The sequence below is a fragment of the Argentina anserina genome, chromosome 2, assembly GCF_933775445.1.
Source record: "Argentina anserina chromosome 2, drPotAnse1.1, whole genome shotgun sequence".
Classification (NCBI taxonomy): domain Eukaryota; kingdom Viridiplantae; phylum Streptophyta; class Magnoliopsida; order Rosales; family Rosaceae; genus Argentina; species Argentina anserina.
This window is the reverse complement of record NC_065873.1, coordinates 19,462,736-19,482,622: the sequence shown is the minus strand read 5'-3', so window position 1 is coordinate 19,482,622 and position 19,887 is coordinate 19,462,736. Positions and strand designations below refer to the sequence as shown.

Here is a 19,887-nt window from a genome sequence, read left to right as displayed (position 1 = left end):
ACGTAAATAAATTACAAAATTACCCTTCCGGAAACACTGTTCACGCCGCCGCCAAAGGCGGTGGTACCTCCCCATCATCTCCAACCTCCGATCTCCACCAAAACATCACAAATCCACACAATAATTCAACAACAACCAACCTAGGCTATCCTCACCTCGATTTGAGCTCGAAAACCACCGGAGACGAGCTTAGGTGCGGCGGTGAGAAAAGCAGAAACTTGGAGATGTTGGTGGAGCTTGGGGTTGCCTGCGGGGGGTGGTGCGGTGCCTCCTAGGCCGGCGGTGAGGACCACGTCTCCCTGAGATGGGAGATCGATGGTGAAGCCGAGAGGGGAGAGGAAGAATCGGGTGAGAGGGAGAGAAAGGAGGCGCGGGGTGAATGAAGGAAGTGGGTTTCTGAAAATGGAAACCCTACTTCACAAAGTTTCCTTTTATACCCCCCTCTAAAATCGGAAACTAACTTCCGTCGTTAATAACTTTTACGTACGACGTCCGATTTGAACGCGTCACATACTCACGAACTCGTATCGACGAGCTCTACAACTTTCGTGAAGAAAGTTTTCGCAACCGAGTGACGGAATAAAAGTCGATAAATTCGTTCGGAAACATAACGTTTTTCGAATTAAACGTTCTGAGAACGTTCCTGTTTCTCGTTTCATAACGTCGCAACCACTCACACTCATTCTAATTAAATTTCACAATTTTATGGAATTCAAATCAAACTCAAATGTTGTTTGAAAAATTAGGGTTATTACACATGACAACAAGTTTTTTGTTTATTTAATACAAAAAATGTCTATTAGTACAAATTTGGCTAATTTTGTACCCGTTTCAATGTCATATGTTAAAAATTAGCACATTCAATACAGAGGTTTTCAAGGTCTCATTTGGTAATGGCAATTCACAGTCCAACTCATAGGTAAAAATTGGGCTTCTTATAAAATAGTCACTTTTAACACTTGAAATTAGAAAACAATCAAACAAGATTTCAAAATTATAAACAAATCGCCTAATTAAATTTCTTAAACTGTTACCCCTGTTTTTCATAAAAATTACAAAACATGCCACTAGTAGAGTTTCGTTCCCAATCCCGATTCTGACAAAACACGCATGCCTAATCACTTATTCGATGACAAAACCGCCGTATGCCTCCGATCGGTGACGGCAAGAACTCTCTCTCTCTCTCTCTCTCTCTCTCTCTCTCTCTCTCTCTCAAATCCATCATGCTGCTCTTCTAGCCCTTCTTCCTCAGCGCCACCTTCTTTTCCTCTCCACGACCCCGATCAGTTACATCATCAGGTTCACTGAGAGCGGTGACCGGAGCGTGATGTAGGCCTTCTTGTAGGCGGGCTTGCCGGCTTGGAGATTAAGAGATCACCTCGCTTCTTCTTCTTCTTCTTCTTCTTCTTTTTCTTACCGTCCATGATTATGGTTCGAACTTTCTCAATGTCAAAGTTGTACAGGGATCAAGGAGGAGCTTGAATCGATCTTGGAATGATTTTGAGTGTGAATCCAGTGACAGTGAGGTTGAGGCGTCTGAGTCTCTGAACTCATGGATCTGGAAAGCGTGGGAGGGTTGGAAACGAGAGGCTAAAGAGGAGGTGAGATGGTGGATCTGAAAAGTAGTGTGATAGGAGTTGTAACAGAGGTTGTGACAGAGGTTGTGACAGGTAGTGTGACATGAGTTGTGACAAGGGGGTGTGAGTGGTAGTGAGATAGAAGTTGTGATAGGAGTTGTGACAGGAGTTGTGATAGGTAGTGTGACAGGGGCAGGGGCAATGTGTGTGACAGTGGTTGTGATAGTATGTGTGACAGTGGGTGTGACAATTAGTGTAATATGTAGTGTGATAGTGGTTGTGACATATAGTGTGACAGAGGTTGTGATAGTGGGTGTGACAATTAATGTAAATAGATAGTGTGACAGCTTTTGTGACGGTGGGTATGATAGCGGTTATGACAGTAGGTGTGATAGTTAGTGTAAGAGGTAATGTGACCGTGTATGTGATAGTGGTTGTGACAGCATGTATGACATGCCGAGAGGAAATGTGGAAATATGCGAAATTTTGTTAAAATTCAAATGAGATTGGTATAAGTATGCTCAAATGGAAGAGAATAGCTAGAATTAGGGAACATTGAGCTTCAATTTCGCTAGAATTGTTTTGAGCACCGCCATCGATGGCAGCAACCATTTGCGATGGTTGGTGCGCCTTGTACGGTTGGTTGATTCGGATTGGGTAGTATATCAAATGAAAGAGGGGAGCAAGATCTTTCTAACGGTAGCAATTTCGTCAAAATCTATCGCCGGACGGAAAAATTATGGCCAAATTAGAAAAAAGAATGAAAAAAAGAAGAAAAATAGTGAGAAATTACAAAACAGTCCAGAAAATATTTTAAAAGTGACTTTTTTTTAATATTGTTGACATTTTTCTAATTTCCACTTAAATGTGATGACTTTTTTTTATAATTAATTCACAAGTAGTGACATTTTTCTAATATAAATTGGGAGATTGTACCTTTTTATATTTTGCCCTAAAAAATTTGTCTTCTTGAGTAAAAGCAGCTCCTTCTGTGTTGAGGTTTCTATGCAAGGCCAATTGCATATATTTCATGAACAACAAACTAGTCTTCTCATATGTCGACTTTGATATTGGAATTTTTCATATGGAGGATGGCACAATCGAGCGAGGCTTTAACAAATTTTTCAAAACCGGGTTTGATGAAACCAGAGAATCCCATCTGTGGATTCAACCATGTTTGTGGAGCGATGTGCGCTTGAAAGAACAAGGTCCAGAATACCCATGTTTTCTGGATTTTTCATGTTTTCTTGTTCTTTGGATTTTGTTATCTTCTTCCTTTTTGAAATGTTCGACGTCATTGCTATTCCTGCTGCAAAATCATGTTGTTCCTCTGATAAATACATAACTGAAAAAAAAATGCAAAAAATGATAAATGCAGGGTGGATATGTAAATTTCCTATATTGATATATAAAACTCTGAATCTGACATCCATCATCTATTTAACATGTACACTCCAATGACTCCACTATGCTGCACAATTACAAATATGCTAGTAGCAATGACGAACGAGTGAATCAGTACACAACAATCTGCACATCAATTGGTATTATCGGTCACATTCACACAGGTACAAACAATTAGAGTTGCAGTTCACAAGCGAACAGTGCTCATAACTGCTGCGTTGAAATCCAAGTGATAACGGAAAGGTAACTTGGTCACGAGAGATCTCCAAGTCTTCTGCTGAGGATCGTAGATTTGGATGAAAAGCCTTCCGGCCCTCTTGTCCAATCGCTCAGCAGACTTCCAGAAAGTTATAACATACAACTCTCCGTCCAATACAACAAACGCGAATGATGAGTTGCAAGGAGGCTTCCTTGGTATATGCGACTCCAAACTCCAGTTATTTGATGCCAGGTCATATCTGCAGTGCAGTAAGAAGATAGAATATTTACAGTGATGTTTTCAAGTGTCTGAGAAAACTTTTATCTAAAGATCTAAGCCAACAACAATCTTTCAATATATTCATTCAAACACCCAATGCAGAAGACTAATTCCTAAAATGGCTGCATGGCAAACTAGGTCCCCAAGTTTATTATCATATATGAGTGAATGACGTCCTCAAAGGTGAGAATAGCATCAAACACTCAAATAGGAAGGCAAGACTTGAAGGGACAAAATACAAATGAACAGGTGCTACATGACATACTACCAACCACAGTACATCAGTAACTATGCATGAAAGCAAGCTCATGAGTCATGACACTATGTTGTCCCCTAAATTATGCAGAATTCACCTTTTTCGTTTTACTGGATAAAATGATAAGCTAGATAATCCTGCATGTAGAGGTGAAAGATGCAAGTACAAATTGCCCCCTGAACTATGCCTCATCTTTCACCTCTCATGTCATGTGACATAACTAGAACCTTTCTCTTTATATTACTAGAAATAATGATAAGCAAGTTAATCCTGCATGTAGAGGTGAAAGATGCTAGTTACAAATTGTCCCCTGAACTATGCAGCATCTTTCATCTCTTGTGTGATATAACAATAAATAATAGCAAGCAAGATATTCCCGCCAGTATAGTTGTAAAACCACAACCTGTAGAATAGTCCCTAAGCCATGTGTCTGTCCCCTTTCTCAATTCTACAAACCCAAAAGAATAGATAGATATTCCTACATGTAAAATTAAGAACTAGAACCAGACTAGACGAGGAGAAACTAAACATCAGATCTATAAGTACCATGGAGATGACCGACCTCTCATTACTCTAAATTGGCAGGGCTATCAATTTTAATCATTACATAACATCTCAATGACACAATGGAGAAATATTTTGTTCGCATTAATCAACTGATATAAGTTTGGTCATCTTAATATCAGACAACAGATGAAGCATGTGAGGGCATATTATAAAGATGAGCATAATAGGATTCAGTGGAATCAGAAAAATTACAGCATTGTTTCCCACCCTTCACGCTATGTATACCTGAGATATTCAATAAGCTTAGACATTCTACCCAACCATCAAGAGCTAATACTAGCACATTAAGCTCTAAACAACATCTCTATGTCTTGCATTCATATATCCTTCTCTCATTCACAAGTTTTACATACTGTAGAAATAATTGAATCATGGGTGCAGGATAGGTAATAGTCGTTCAATCTACGTTCCGAGTACTAGCTACTTTCCCAATGCTCCATATACAGAGAATGTCGTCCTGGTTTCCCTTTTTTTTGTAATCTAGTTTTTATTGTGATAGCACAGATTGCTTACACTGCCTTCAACCTACTCGCAGCAACATTTCAAATCCAATATACTCAATTGTTTACCGCAATGATCGAACACAATGTCTGTGGCATAATTCTCAGTAACATCTCTCATTTATCATCCATGACAGCGCCAACAATCTGCAGCAAGTATTTTCTATCTACTAAACCACACATTTCAACAAAAAGAAACTGTACACACTACACACCAAACCGAACTTCATCGAAATCAAATAGCAAATAAATACCAGCTAGAGTTGAGCAAAGTGACCTGAATATGTCATTCCCATCAAGCATGAACACACCAGGCTGCGCCGGATCAGCCTCAGTCTCAACCACCACAATCTTCCCAAGCCTCATCCTCTCCCCTCCTTCCCACATATCACCAGTCTCCCTCCACCACCACCACCACCACCACTCTCCATTTCCATCACCGCCACATTCCGATAATACTCGTCCACCGGCACCACCTCCGATATAGTCCTCGCCTCCCCATACCCTCCCATCACCCAAAACTCCCTCTCATCCTCCTCGCCGGCAATGAACCCCACGCAGCCGGCCCGAAAGCTCGGCAGCCCCTCCATGGCCGCCCACTCGTCTTTGCACACGTCGTACCTCTCCACCATGCTCATCCTGCTCCCGCCGGCGCCGAACACGGCGTGCCTGGATCCCCCTCCGGCGACGACGATCTGGTCGGAGTCCGGAACACTAGCGCAGGCGAAGCTCCCCCGCGGGGAGAGCATCGGCGCGCATGGCTCCCACGCGGCGGAGGCGAAGTCGAAGCGGAAGACGGAGGAGGAGGGGATGGGGCGGTCGATGGGGAAGGAGCGGGCGTCGAAGAGGGAGCCGCCGAGGGCATAGAGCTGGGGGCCGAGGGAGAGGGAGGAGAAGTAGCAGCGGCCGTAGAGCTGGGGGTGGCAGGGCATAAGGGGGAGGGGGGACCAGGCGAGGTGGAGGGGGTCGAAGAGGAAGGGGGAGGCGACGGAGGGGTCGTCGGGGAAGATGCAGAGGAGGTGGGAGAGGCGGCGGGGTGGGATTGGCGGGAGGAGAAGAGGGTTTTGGAGGAGAGGAAGAGGCGCCAGGATTTGCTCACCGGCTTGAGGCGGGCGTGGTGGGAGAAGGGGAGGGAGGAGAGGATGATTGATGCGACGTCGTTTGGGAGGCCCGGGATTAGAGGCGGAGAAGAAGAAGAGGGAGAGGAAGGTTGTTGGGTCATGGCTCTGTCTCTGTCAGAGGAGAACTACCGAGTTGTCTTCTTCTTCTTCTTCTTCTTCTTCTTTACTGTGTCCTGAGGCTACAGTTTTCTGACACGTGGATTTGGCGGTTGATTAAACAGATGTGATTAATACACGAAAGTATACTAAAAGGTTTCCTTTTTTTTCAACTTTGATCCGCATCAGCTGAAGGGTAATATTTGTTGTTGTTTATGTTTAATCGATCATTTTGTCAAATGTCTAAACGTAACTTGTAACTATAAGCGTATGTTTAATTGAAGGGTTCTCATGTCTTTTCACAACTTTTTTATTTATCAAAGTGAGTTTACTTTGTTATAATATAGATAATATGATCATAACCTTCTTGTACGCGCCAAAGCGCATACGGAATGACGTGTTCTCATAAAAAATAAACCTCATGTTTACCTCATAAACCAATTTATTTACCACTCAACTAATATTAATTGTGTATCCTATATTTTATTTTGAATGAAAGAGTTTATAGGAGAAAGTGATATTCATTTGTTATCTTTTTACATTCTTATCCTTTGTCTACATAAATATCCTATGTTGGCAATTTTATAAATCAAGGACATTATAGGAATATAGAGTTTGATGATTACGTATAACAAATTGTCTTAATTAATAGAGATGTGATGTCATTTTTTCACAATTTATAAGACTACAAGTGATATTACCACTTGTGTTAGTTTATAAAAATTCTACACTAATTTTATATAGATATTAAAAATTCTACAAATTTAGAGATTTTATTTTTCTATGTTCTCACTTTCTCTATTATAGAAGACGGTTTAGAGGAGCTATTAGAGCTAAAAATTAATATTTTTCTTTTATAATATAGATTATTTGGGTTTTAAATAAGCTGTTAAACATACTATTAGATGTGAGGGTTTTCCAATACTTCTCTAATTTTAGTTACCATGTTTGATATTTAGAGTGGTTCGAGGTAACTCCTAAGGGGTCCCCTTTTATAGGGACCGCAAAAACAGCATCGCCGGGGGCACCCTCATGTGCCGTCAAATTGGCTGGTGCCACTACCAAAGGAACAACCATCTTACCATCCAACTTAGCAACAAACAAAGCCCAAGTAAGAACTCTACACCAAGCCCGAGCCCAGGTCCACATGCTAAGGACACCCAGAGTAAAGGGCACCCACACCATAGATCGGCTGAACCTAGGTACTGTGCGCATCATCGCCAACAACATCTTCTCTCTAGTCACAATGCTGAAATACAATTCAATCTCGAACAACCAATACCCTCAGCTTTACCCACACTTGCCGATCTGACACATGATTTTGAAACGTGAGGATTGGAGATTGTCCTCACCAACGTCCCATGCCTGATAAGGGGAGGGGAAAACCCAAATTCCCGCCAAAGGTGCCACCATGACATAAGATGGAGACTTATCCCCCACCGCCGCTAACCCAAGTCCTCCAACAAAATGAGGAGAAGAAAGGCGAAGAAAGACTCGTCGATTGCCAAAACATGAAGATGATAGATCACTTCACCACCGTAGGGTTCCTCTACTTGACTAAGACTTGGACATCCAAGTTTGCCGGCCAAAGATGTGAAGCAGCATCCAAGAAACCCTAGAGGGTTTGACGGCGCACTCATACTCCTTTTCATTTATTTATTTCTTAGAAATATGTACAATGTTATATATATATATATATACATTATATATATAGTCTCCTCCAGAGCGGAGTCTCATTTTGAAATTAAAGTGCAGAGTTCTTTTGTTTGACTAATTGTTTTGTCACTTTTTCACATCTCCACCATTAAGTAGTTAAGTATGTATGTCTAGATCATCCATACAAAATTTCACCCAATTTGGTGACCGTTTAAGTTTTCACAATTGTAATTTACAATAACGGTTGTGGTTGGACAAATTCGGTTGGTTCATAGATTTAATAGTGTTTCGATACCTTAACGATCACTAAATTGGGTGAAACTTTGTATTGATGATCTAGGCATACATACCTAACAACTAAATGACGGAGATGTGAAAAAGTGAGTCAAATAAGAAACTCTGCACTTTAATTTTAAAACGGAGCTCCGCTCTCGAATGAGACTATATATATATACTTGTCGTTTCAGGTGTGGACGTCAACACCGTGCGGACATCCCGATTTCGGCGATGGCAGGTTGTAACGGCGCGGTGAACTAGCACAGCCGCACTACCCACCTCCCGGCAATCCCGTCTATACCGACCGGAGCTCGATCGGCGACCCATGTCGGTCGAAATCTGCAAAAATCAAGTTTCTGGGCAGATTCTGGCGATTTCGCGATTTCGGCCGCCGTGGGTCGCCGATGGAGCTCCGACCAGCACAGACATGACCGCCGAAAGGTAGGGAGTGCAGCTGTCGTGGTTCGTCCCGCCGTTGCAGCTTACCGTCGCCGGAATTGGCGAATCCGTACCTTACGTAAGGTACAGACGTCCGCTTAAGTTACAGACGTCCGCACCTGAAAATTCTCCTATATATATATACAGTCCCTATTTAGATTGAAGTTTCAATATGAAATTACATAGTGAAGTTTCAATTTTGACACACTTTTCGGTCAATTATAATTTTCACCATAAGCGATTTAATATTTAGGTATGCTATTCAAGATCATCTCTACAAAATTTCATCTAATTCGGACATCGTTAAGGTATTGAAATTAGATTAAATCAATGAATGAATTAAAACTGTTCAACGTGAACCGTTCGTGTAAATCTCAACTTTGAAAGCTCAAACCAATGTCAAATTGGATGAAACTTTGTAGAGATGATCTTTAAAAGCATACATTAATATTGAATCATTTATGCTAAAAAAATTTAACTGTAAAGTGTGTTAAAATTGGAACTCCACTCTGTAATTTCAGAGTGAAGCTTCACTCTGGGGAGGGACAGTGTATATATATACAGTTCCTATCCAGAGTGAAACTTCACTTTGAAATTACAGAGTGAAGTTTCAATTTTAACACACTTTTCGGTCAAATATTTTCACCATAAGTGATTCAATATTTAGGTATGTTATTCAAGATCATCTCTACAAAGTTTATCTAATTCGACAATGGTTTGAGCTTTTGAAATTCAGATTTACACGAACGGTTCATGTTGAACAGTTTTAATTCATTCATTGATTTAATCTAATTTCAATACCTTAACGATGACCGTATACCTAAATATTTAATTACTTATGGTGAAAACATTTTACCGAAAAATGTTCTAAAATTAGAACTTCACTATTTAATTTTAGAGTGAAGTTGTGGAGAATATATATATATATATATATATATATAGTCCCTATCCAGAGTGAAGCTTCACTCTGAAATTTCAGAGTGAAGTTCCAATTTTGGCACACTTTTCGGTCAAATATTTTCAGCATAAGCGATTCAATATTTAGGTATACTATTCAAGATCATCTCTACAAAATTTCATCCAATTTGACAATGATTTGAGCTTTCAAAATTGAGATTTACACGAACGGTTCACATTGAACAGTTTTAATTCATTCATTGATTTAATCTAATTTCAATACCTTAACGATGTCCGAATTGGATGAAATTTTGGATAGATGATCTTGAATAACATATCTAAATATTGAATTGCTTATGATGAAAAAATTTGGCCAAAAAGTGTGCCAAAATTGAAACTTCACTCTGAATACGGACTATATATATATATATATATATATATATATATATATATATATATATATATATATATATATATCATTATGATTTTAGCTTAGCAACCCTTTAATTAACCCATGTGTCAGAAGTACGTGAATCCAAGAGTGTAATTACAAAGACGACTTCTCCAGTGAGTGAGAGTAAGGCGCGAAGAAAGTGAGAGATAACCACAAGAATGGCGAAACTCCGGGACGTTCGAAGACCGCCACTCCCACAAACCAAGAGACACGACCACATCATCAACACCCCATCAACCAACAACAACAACAACATTAATCAACCAAACGACTCAACTTCTGCAACGTCTCCTTGTTTCAATTCCCACTCTAAATCTTCATCCTCCTCCATGATCACACATCCGACCCAAATCTAAATGGATTGCGATCCATATACACCACGCCCTCTACGTTTCTGGGTCTGAATCGATCACAATGGTACGTCAATTCCCCAACTCTATTGTTACATGTTCTTTTATGCATGTGACTTTGATAAGAAAAAACATATGAAGTATATTACAATGCTGCTTGTGTATTCCATTCTAGAAAGCATTTGATGTTCTGAAAATTTAAAATTGAATGGTTTTGACTTGGGAATCTCTAGAGTAAATAATGAGATCACATGAGCTTGAAGAAATGTAATGTAATGTGGAAACCAGATGTCAGGTCCTTTTACTTATATAGAAGGGATTTGAATGGTTGTCTAATGTGCTAATGTAATGAAAATTTCAACTGCTGCTGCAGAGCAAGCCAGTGACCATTGTTGTTGGGTCTCATGTGTGGGTGGAGAACGCGGAATTAATTTGGACTGATGGAGAAGTAGTGAAGATTAATGGAGAGGAAGCTGAGATTCAACTTAGCGATGAGAATAAGGTAGTGCACTTATTATTACTTTGGTTTTGTGATAATCTGTTGTTTTCTTGTCTGTTTCAAAGGGGGTTTTGGGGTGTGAACCTGTTGGCGTCTTCACTGCTTTGTACATGTTTAATTTTCATAAGGGAAACAAAGTAAGAGATAGTTAGATTAGTACTATGAGAATCTTCGAAAGAACTATTATGCACCATTCTTGTTTTGTATTTCAATATTTTGGTAGTAACTAGACCGTCATTATCTCTTTTTCGTTGGCTGATCTTCTATAGATTTTTTTTTCTCAATAAGTTTCCTTTTGACTAGAAAAGGACTAGGTTAGCTTTAGTGTCAGTGTGTCACATATCAGCTAATAAGCAGCTTCATTCCGATGCCATTTAATTCTATATTTCTGTTTACTTGTTATAAAAATGACCTACTTTTATATCTCCTCAGGTTACTACTGCAAAGGTGTCAAAATTACACCCAAAAGATACAGAAACTCCTGATGGTGGAGTTGATGACATGACTAAGTTGTCATACTTGCATGAACCTGGCGTGCTCTACAATTTGGCAACCAGATATGAGATTGATGAAATCTATGTACGGTTTCTCTCATCTTGAGTTTTGCCCAATTTATGCATACCTTGGTGTCGAAATGATAACCACTGCAGGTCTTGGTCTTTTATTACAATACTTCAATAATTTTGCAGACATACAGTGGAAATATTCTCATTGCGGTCAATCCATTCCGAAATCTCTCACATCTATATGATGATTCTATGATGAAACGGTACAATCAAACGCCATTTGGAGAACTCAGCCCTCATGTTTTTGCAATAGCTGATGCTGCATACAGGTGATCTGTGTTTCTTTAGTGTCCTGCCTTTGTTTCTTTTTAAAAGATGATGAGTTACTTAAATGAGTTTATCAAATTAATTCTGACCAGGGAAATGGTTAATGAGGGAAAGAGCAACTCTATTCTGGTTAGCGGAGAAAGTGGAGCTGGTAAGACTGAAACAACTAAAATGCTAATGCGCTACCTTGCCTACTTGGGTGGCAATGCTGCAGCCGAAGGACGGACTGTTGAACAACAAGTTTTAGAAGTAAGTCAGTTTGCTTGCACTATCTCAGGGTACCTCGTAGTTCTCCCTTTTTAGTAAAACTAAGTCTGAATCACACTATAACTATCCCTTCCCATGACTGAAGAAAATGCTGTTGAATTATGATCTCATATTGGTTTCTTTGTTTTAAGCTTGTACCACGCTTAAAAGTCATTTTTTTATCAACGTGTTGCAGTCAAATCCAGTTCTCGAAGCATTTGGTAATGCCAAGACTGTTAAAAATAACAATTCCAGGTGAGAAACTCTTAAGTTCTTTGAGAAATTCCTTAGTGCTCTATTTTTGAAATTTACTATGCATTCTTCACTCTTAGATACATGGAAGTATATAAATCATGTATGGGTTTGCCTGCTCACTATGATACATTCCAAGAAGAGGACGTTAGTTGATTTGTCTTGTCATTCCTTCCTAACTGAAACAATGCACATTCAATGTACAATACAATTTTTTTTCTCAGAAAAAATAAAAAATAGACAACATAATCTATTTCAACTCTTCTTTACCAGACAGATTGAAATGTCCTAACTAGGTCAGTCTGTACGCACTGATGTTATCTTGAATACGCTGCTGCAGCCGTTTTGGGAAGTTCGTAGAGATTCAATTTGACAATCGTGGTAGAATATCAGGGGCGGCCATCAGAACTTATCTATTAGAGAGATCTCGTGTTTGCCAAATATCTGACTTTGAGCGTAACTATCATTGTTTTTATCTCTTGTGTGCCGCTCCAGAGAAGGTTAATCATTTAATATTGTACTTCAGTGCATATTTTGATATTCCACACTACTTTTGAGCTGACAATCCTTGTGACTTATCAGGATCGGGAAAAATATAAGTTGGTGGATCCTCAATCATATCACTATCTCAATCAATCAAATTGCTATGAATTGGCTGATATTGATGATGCTCAGTTTTATCTCTCCACTAGGAGAGCCATGGATGTCATTGGAATAAGCAAAGAAGAACAGGCATGCTCTTTTGATCTGAATAAAAGCACCTGCTTATTGTGTGAAGTTAAGCTTTATATATAAATGTATGTATATACCTTGGAGTAACCTCTATCTCTAATTTCCCAATACAGGAAGCTATTTTCAGAGTTGTGGCAGCAATTCTTCATCTTGGAAATATTGATTTTGCCAATGGAGAAGACAATGATTCATCTGTCATAAAAGATGACCAATCCCTTTTTCATCTTCAAATGGCAGCAGAGCTTCTCATGTGTGTCTCAAGCTTTTCCTTTTAGATTTCTATTTTAAACTTTTTTTTATTTGTCTAACAGACTAAAGTTTGGTGTTTATCCACATTTCATATTTTAGGTGTGATTCTCGTGCACTGGAAGATGCATTCTGTAAGCGTGTAATGATTACTCCAGAAGAAATTATCAAAAGAAGTCTTGATCCACTTGGTGCAGCAGTTAGCAGGGATGGCTTGGCTAAGACAATATATTCTCTATTGTTTAGCTGGTCAGATGCTTATGAATCATTCTCTTGAATGTTTGGTGTGAAAATGAAGCAGTTAACAGTCATTATTGTTGTTTATTTTCTTTTTTCCGTTCTTTATATACAGGTTGGTGGATAAAATCAATGTCTCAATTGGACAAGACCCTAGCTCAAAATGTTTGATTGGGGTTCTTGATATATATGGTTTTGAAAGCTTCAAAACAAACAGGTATTGTTTAATGCTTCAATACAAAATATGTGGATACATGGATGTGTTTGATTTCAGTTATGCATGTGACATAAATGAAAACATATATACAATAGATATACTGATATCTATATGTAAATATGTGTCTACATACGATTTTACATGGGTTTGCATATCAAAATCTAACATTACCTATGATGCGCATTAAACTTCCAACTTGCACTTAGGTACTTCGGAAATCCATCCATCAATGGAATTATATTCACCCCATGATGAATTTGAAAAAACAATTTCTATTTATATTGAGTTAGAGTCCACTTTATCATTTTGAAAACTGACCTATATTTCATAAATGCAGTTTTGAGCAGTTTTGTATTAATTATACTAATGAGAAGCTGCAACAACATTTCAACAAGGTATGAGGTTAGTCATACTAAAAACTTGAGTTGTAAGTCAGTGTTTTCATTGTAGATTATGAAGTGTTATAATGTCATTCAGCATGTCTTCATGTCGGAACAAGAGGAATATACCAAAGAGGAAATTGACTGGAGCTACATAGAATTTGTTGATAACAAAGATGTCCTAGATCTCATTGAACAGGTTTATGTCTCTGGCTCTGCATCTCTCCGCTGTTGCATTGTAGCCTTTAAGTAGCCAAAATCAGAAACTATTCTAAGGACATTATTCTAAATCAGTGCCTTTTTCCTTTCATTTCGTTAATCGTTTTCATCTGTTTGGTTGCATAGCCCAGAAGTTTTTTTTTAAGCCATGCTTTCAGATTATAAAATCTTCATCCGCTTGGTTGCATAGCCTTAAAGTATTTTTTTAGCCATGCTATCAGATTATAAAATTCTGCTTGTTTTTTTTAATGTTACAAAGAATCACCCCTCCTAATTAGTTTACTGTATTATTGGTCCGTTCATTTTGAATTAATCATACATTTGATGATCATGCTGAATTATTTGTTATCCATACATTACTAAATGATATGTTTGTGCACAGAAAAAAGGTGGGATAATTGCTCTGCTCGATGAAGCCTGGTATGATAACATCACTTTATTCTAGGGTGCAGCTTATAACACTTTCATCAACACAAACATGCACACAAAGTAGTATCCTCATATATTTGATGTTGTGTGAAATCTAAAAGGATCTAATTTTTTTTTTGAATAGAAATTATATGCCCTTGAATAAAAGGTTATTGTAGAACTTTTTTTAAATCTTTTTGCACAATTGGAGAGCTGCTAATCTTTGGTTCGTTTCTTATTTAAGATCAGGATTCTCATAAATTTTTCTCTTCACAGTATGTTTCCAAAATCGACTCATGAAACATTTTCAACAAAGCTTTATCAGACGTTTAAAGATAACAAACGCTTCATCAAGCCAAAGCTGACCCGGTCCGATTTCACCATTGTTCATTACGCAGGAGAAGTGAGCTCGAATCCTGTCCTTTTCTCTTAATTTCATTGTCCCTAATATTTTTGGAATTTAATTTTTCTTGCTTCTTTTCTTTGACATATTCTTCAGGTACAATATCAATCTGATCAATTTTTAGACAAAAATAAAGATTATGTTGTTCCTGAACATCGAGATTTGTTGACTGCTTCAAAATGCTCCTTTGTAGCGGGTCTTTTCCCTTCGGTTTCTGAGGAGGCAGCCAAATCTTCCAAGTTCTCTTCTATCAGTTCTCGTTTTAGGGTAAATTCCATTCTGGTTCTGTTCCCAATTGAGTTGTCAGGAAAAGAATATTGTTATATATGTGTGGGAACTTAACCCAAAGTTATGGTTACAATTGGTTTGTCTGCGGTGGACCAGTTGTTCACTTTTATTGTGTATCATTCTTGAGTGATCAAGGAAACCATGACCTAACAGAAATAACCATTAGACTAATAATGTTGCATTTTTTCTTTGGAATGCCATTGGAATATACACTAGTATCAATTAATTCCCTTGCATGAGATGAATTGCTGCAGAAAAGGTGAACCTAGCTAATTATTTGACCTTTCTTATGCAGCTACAACTGCAACAGTTGATGGAAACTCTAAATTCTACAGAGCCCCACTACATAAGATGTATAAAGCCAAATAATCTCCGAAAACCTGCAGTATTTGAGAATGTCAATGTCATCCAGCAACTGCGTTCTGGTGTAAGTATAATAAGAATCGTACTTGAGCAGGTTACTTATTTTAGATTGGTGGCATTCATACTTTGTCATTTCTGTAGGGTGTTTTAGAGGCAGTCAGAATAAAATGTGCTGGATTCCCTACTTACAGGAATTTTTCGGAATTCTTAACACGCTTTCGTATCCTGGCACCAGAGGTCTTGAAAATGGAGTGAGTGTCACCTTAATCTTTCATTTTTCGATATTTTTATTTTTATTTTCATATAATTGGGTGTTGTGGTTTTCATGGTTTTCGGGATGTGTTTCAATTCTGAACTTCATTATTAGGTGTCCTGAGGATGAAGCCTGTAAAAAGATTTTGGAGAAGATGGGGCTAGAAGGCTATCAGGTAATAAGAACCAGTCATGTGTCAATCACCCTAGTTGTCGTGCACATTAGTTCTGCAGCTCCAGATATTATTATCTTTGCCATGGTGCTTACATAAAAAAATTGATAATCATGTACACTTTGGTAGCTGTAATGCAGACTCAATGGAATAAATTGATAAAAGTGAAGAGAAGGGAGAAGGAACTCAATTATATAGCCTGCCCTAATGAAAAGAATCAATCTGAAAATCATAACCTATTATGTCTTTATTTGCAGTACATAATGCATATATGGTTTGTGTGTACACATTCAATCAGCGTAAAATGATGTTTCTCTTTCTTTCTTCTTTTCTGTTTCAGATAGGAAAAACAAAGGTTTTTTTGAGAGTTGGTCAGATGGCTGTGCTTGACGCACGGATAACACTCATGCATGGAAACTCAGCGACAGTGATTCAAACACGAGGCAGAACTCTTGTTACTCGTAAAAAGTTTGTTAGTACACAGATAGCTTCTATTTGCATACAATCAATTTGTAGAGGTAAGAACATGAGAAGAAGAATAGGTCTTTATATTGGAGGATGTACCTCTTGTGATTCTTGAACATGGCTGAAAATGTCTATGTTTCGATGGATTTGTGCAAAACCTTTGATTCAATTATGTAGTTTTGCTTACTCTAGCAGTTAGTGTTTTTATGGGGTCTACTAGATATCTTTAGATTTGACCGCACATACATAGACTATACAACTTTATATATATACAATTTCAAGTTTTTTTTTTGTTGAGAAAAGAGTTTAAGGAATTTAATTGTTAGGATTCCAGGTGAATTGGCTCGCAAGTTATATAAGCTGAAGATACAGGAGGTTGCTGCAGTTAAAATTCAGAAGACCTCACGAACACGCCTGGCAAGAAATGATTATCTTAGAATGATCTTCTCTTCAGTCGTATTGCAATCACATCTACGGGCAAAAGTTGCTTCTGTTGAGTATAAATCAAAATGTTCAGCGGCAGTCACTATTCAGGTGATTAATCCTTCATTTGTTTCTATAATGCACTGTTTGTTGCTTTTCGCATTCTCAGAGAACTTTTGTAAATGCCTGCATGAAAAGGCTCTACATAATGTTCTCCCTTATTGTCTTACAGTCAGGTTTACGTGCCATGGCTGCTCGTGATGATTTAAGATCTAAAACTGAGTCAGCAGTTGTCATTCAGGTGGGTACCTTGCTGCATGTGTTGCTATATTACATCAGTTTTGTAGTATTCATGTTCTACAAGGATTAAGTAGATGCCTTGTGAGACTATTTCATGATTGAGCTCTCTTCAATTATCTTATAGACAGCTTTAAGGGCAATGGCTGCTCGTGATGCCTTTAGAGAAAGAGTTAAATCCAATGCAGCAGTTATTACTCAGGTGATTAGTTAAATTCCTATAATCCTATGCTCCTATATCGTGTAGCTTGGTGCCATTTTCTCATCCTCATGGAATGACTATACAAAACATTGACACATACTACTGAATACTGATACTAGCCTTGCAGTAGCGTCTTGTCAGAAGCATCAACCGTTACGAAAAACCTAATTTTCCGTACTTTTGAAGTTCTTAATAACCTAACTGTTAAAAGACTAGTAAACAATTGGAAGTAAGCCAACTGCCTAGTCTTATACTTTCTAAAAGAGCCGAAGCATCATGTAGATAATGCAATTAAATTCTTATAACTGAATGATTACCATATTTTTTGCAGACTGACTTGGAAGAAACAAATGAATTAGAATCAACAAAGTCAGAGCCCTCTAAGGTAGCCAAAGTAAGCCATTTCAATGAAACAGATTATTATCTGACTGTCAGGTTGCACTTGTTAAACGCGAAGAAGCATATGCTATAATTTAGTATCATAGAACTCTCAAGTCTTTTGACTGAAAGATAATCTGTGCAGACTGACTTGGAAGAAGTGAATATAGAAGAGGCAACAGAGTTGGAGTCCCCTGTGAAAAATAAGGTAGGTAAAAAGTTAATGAACAGTTGTTTTCTATGAATGTCAGATTGAACTCATAAACATTGAAAAGGCATGATATGTCGTCCACCAACTGCTAGGAAGTCTTTCACTGCATAATTTAGATTCTTTTGTTCAGAATGGCCAAGAAGCAGAAGGAGAAGAGTTAACAGAGTTGGAGTCCTCCATGGAAGTTGATGAAAAAAGTGTATTGGTTGAGAGTCGGGCTGCAGAATTAGAAATTGATGAAACATGCATTACGACCAAAAAAGTACCAGGTCCAGATCAAGAAGCTGATGAAATTGAGATTCTTACTGCAGAAGTTGAAAATTTAAAGGTATCCATTTTTAACCTACAGCTTCAGAAATATAGCATCTTATGACTGATGAATTTTTTTTTCTCTCACTTAGGTCATGTTGCAAGCAGAAAAAAAGAGAGCCAATGAGTTTGAAAGGAAATACCTAGAAGCTCGGGTATCAAGCGAGCAAGGACATAAAAAATTAGAGGAAACTGAGAGAATAGTACATCAACTTCAGGACTCTTTGAACAGGTAGTACTAGTTAATGTTCTTTATATATTATTTGTGTATCAGCTTTCAGTTTTCCCTTTACAACTCGTATATGTAATACATAGAGCTAAATATGCTTTGCATTGATTGAAAGAGGCTTGGTTGTGTTCCCCGACAAACTTGGAATCTTTGATATGACTTGCAAATGGAAAGCAATGATCAATTCTTAAATGCTTTTTTTGTTTCTCCCCATTGATAGGATTATAAAAAATATGTTAGGAGAGAGAGAGAGAGAGAGAGAGAGAGAGAGAGAGAGAGAGAGAGAGATTTCTGGTGATGTAAACATTTCTTCCAATGCTCCAAATTTCAGCATTTATGGAATAATGATCGTTATGGTTATGTTTGTAATGCTGCTTATAAATCATGACTAATACTAAATATGATTTAGTGTGTTTCAGGATGATATTTTGCATGTCAAACCAAGTTTCGGAGCTCAAAACAATATTGTGTACTGCATCAAAATCGAGTTCAGCTTTTGGGCCTCTTGTTAGACATCAAGGAGTTGATAGCATTTCCAGTAACTCTGAATGTTCATCCACTGACTCAGATTTTACTTTCCCAGCTCCAGTTTCAACTTCAACCGACTTATCTTCGCCAGGCCCCGATTCTGTCCCACTTGTAGTTCAGGACATTTCTGCTGAAGAAGTTTCAGGTTAGTTTAGCTGTGTTCTGATTTTCTGGCCATATGCACCTCATAAATCAGAACGCTTTTTTAAGTTTTTGACTTGAGTTTGGTAATGTGCAAGTGATTGTACCAAATTATTTGTATTGAGGACAATCTAGATCATCCTGTTCCCACTTTTTGTAGAGTTACATTCTACTAAATTTATGCTATAAAAGCTCATAATCAGCCTGATTCTTTTGAGTTTCCCAAAGAGATCATCATTCAGAAGCTTCCCTGCACATCTTTTTTCTCGTTACAACTTGGACTATAATGGTTTTTGTTTTGAAGTTTCAGTTTTATTTTTTTATGTTTTCTTTCCCTCTTGATGATACATTTTGCAGGAAATGAAAGTCAGAACAATGAAAAGGTGAGGAAGGAAGGGGCTTTTGATGACTTCTTCTGATGGAGCTTGCACTAATAACTTTTCTTTCTTGCTTTCTTAGTCACGGGTTTCGTAGACATCATACTTTTGGCATTGTATATACAACACCAGACTTGAACACATCTTCACCGTACGCTTCAATACAAGACGATACATGGACAAAGTTCTACTCAGGAAGCTGTAGGTCAAATTAGTCGGGTAGTGTCAGTAAAGGGTCAGATGTAGAGAGTTGTGTAGTACTTAGAGCAAGTTCACCGGGACTTCTTTTGCCATGACACCACGTCATTTTCTGACCCAGGTCAGAGAATTTTTCATTTTGACCTTCCTGAGTAGAACTTTGTCCATGTATCGTCTTGTATTGACCTTCCACTGGTGTTGGGTCAAGCCAACAGTAAATGACCCAAGGGCCAAAAATCCATGACCCAGGTCAAGTTGCTGACCCATGTCTCTCCAAACTAACTTAGGCTTCCAGCGTGACCCAACCTTTT

At 38.2% G+C, this 19,887-nt stretch overlaps 2 protein-coding genes across 5 annotated transcripts; one reads left to right on the top strand and one right to left on the bottom strand.

Annotated features, from left to right (window-relative positions):
* Positions 1–3,016: 3,016 nt before the first annotated feature.
* On the bottom strand, positions 3,017–6,011 carry LOC126785172 (F-box/kelch-repeat protein OR23). The gene is given in 4 exon segments (XM_050510785.1): positions 3,017–3,439; positions 5,060–5,189; positions 5,192–5,816; positions 5,819–6,011. Coding segments are annotated over 4 exon segments (1,212 nt in total). The 5' UTR covers positions 6,005–6,011; the 3' UTR covers positions 3,017–3,168.
* Positions 6,012–9,843: 3,832 nt separating this feature from the next.
* On the top strand, positions 9,844–19,581 carry LOC126785160 (myosin-11). Of its 4 annotated transcripts, XM_050510769.1 has the most exons (30): positions 9,870–10,137; positions 10,444–10,572; positions 11,002–11,148; positions 11,259–11,404; positions 11,495–11,651; positions 11,845–11,903; positions 12,241–12,400; positions 12,483–12,632; positions 12,746–12,882; positions 12,981–13,127; positions 13,231–13,332; positions 13,670–13,727; positions 13,810–13,911; positions 14,314–14,351; positions 14,616–14,742; positions 14,839–15,009; positions 15,326–15,457; positions 15,535–15,644; positions 15,761–15,821; positions 16,159–16,336; positions 16,618–16,817; positions 16,939–17,007; positions 17,131–17,205; positions 17,537–17,599; positions 17,729–17,791; positions 17,925–18,122; positions 18,196–18,335; positions 18,752–19,005; positions 19,359–19,384; positions 19,461–19,581. In XM_050510769.1, exons 1-30 carry the CDS (start codon positions 10,135–10,137, stop codon positions 19,473–19,475), a joined length of 3,417 nt encoding a protein of 1,138 aa, XP_050366726.1. In that variant the 5' UTR covers positions 9,870–10,134; the 3' UTR covers positions 19,476–19,581. The 4 variants fall into 4 exon arrangements, with proteins under 4 accessions (XP_050366727.1, XP_050366726.1, XP_050366724.1 ...); XM_050510767.1 differs by having other exon boundaries at positions 9,871–10,137; positions 19,359–19,474; XM_050510768.1 differs by having other exon boundaries at positions 9,872–10,137; positions 17,537–17,590; positions 19,359–19,474.
* Positions 19,582–19,887: the final 306 nt, after the last annotated feature.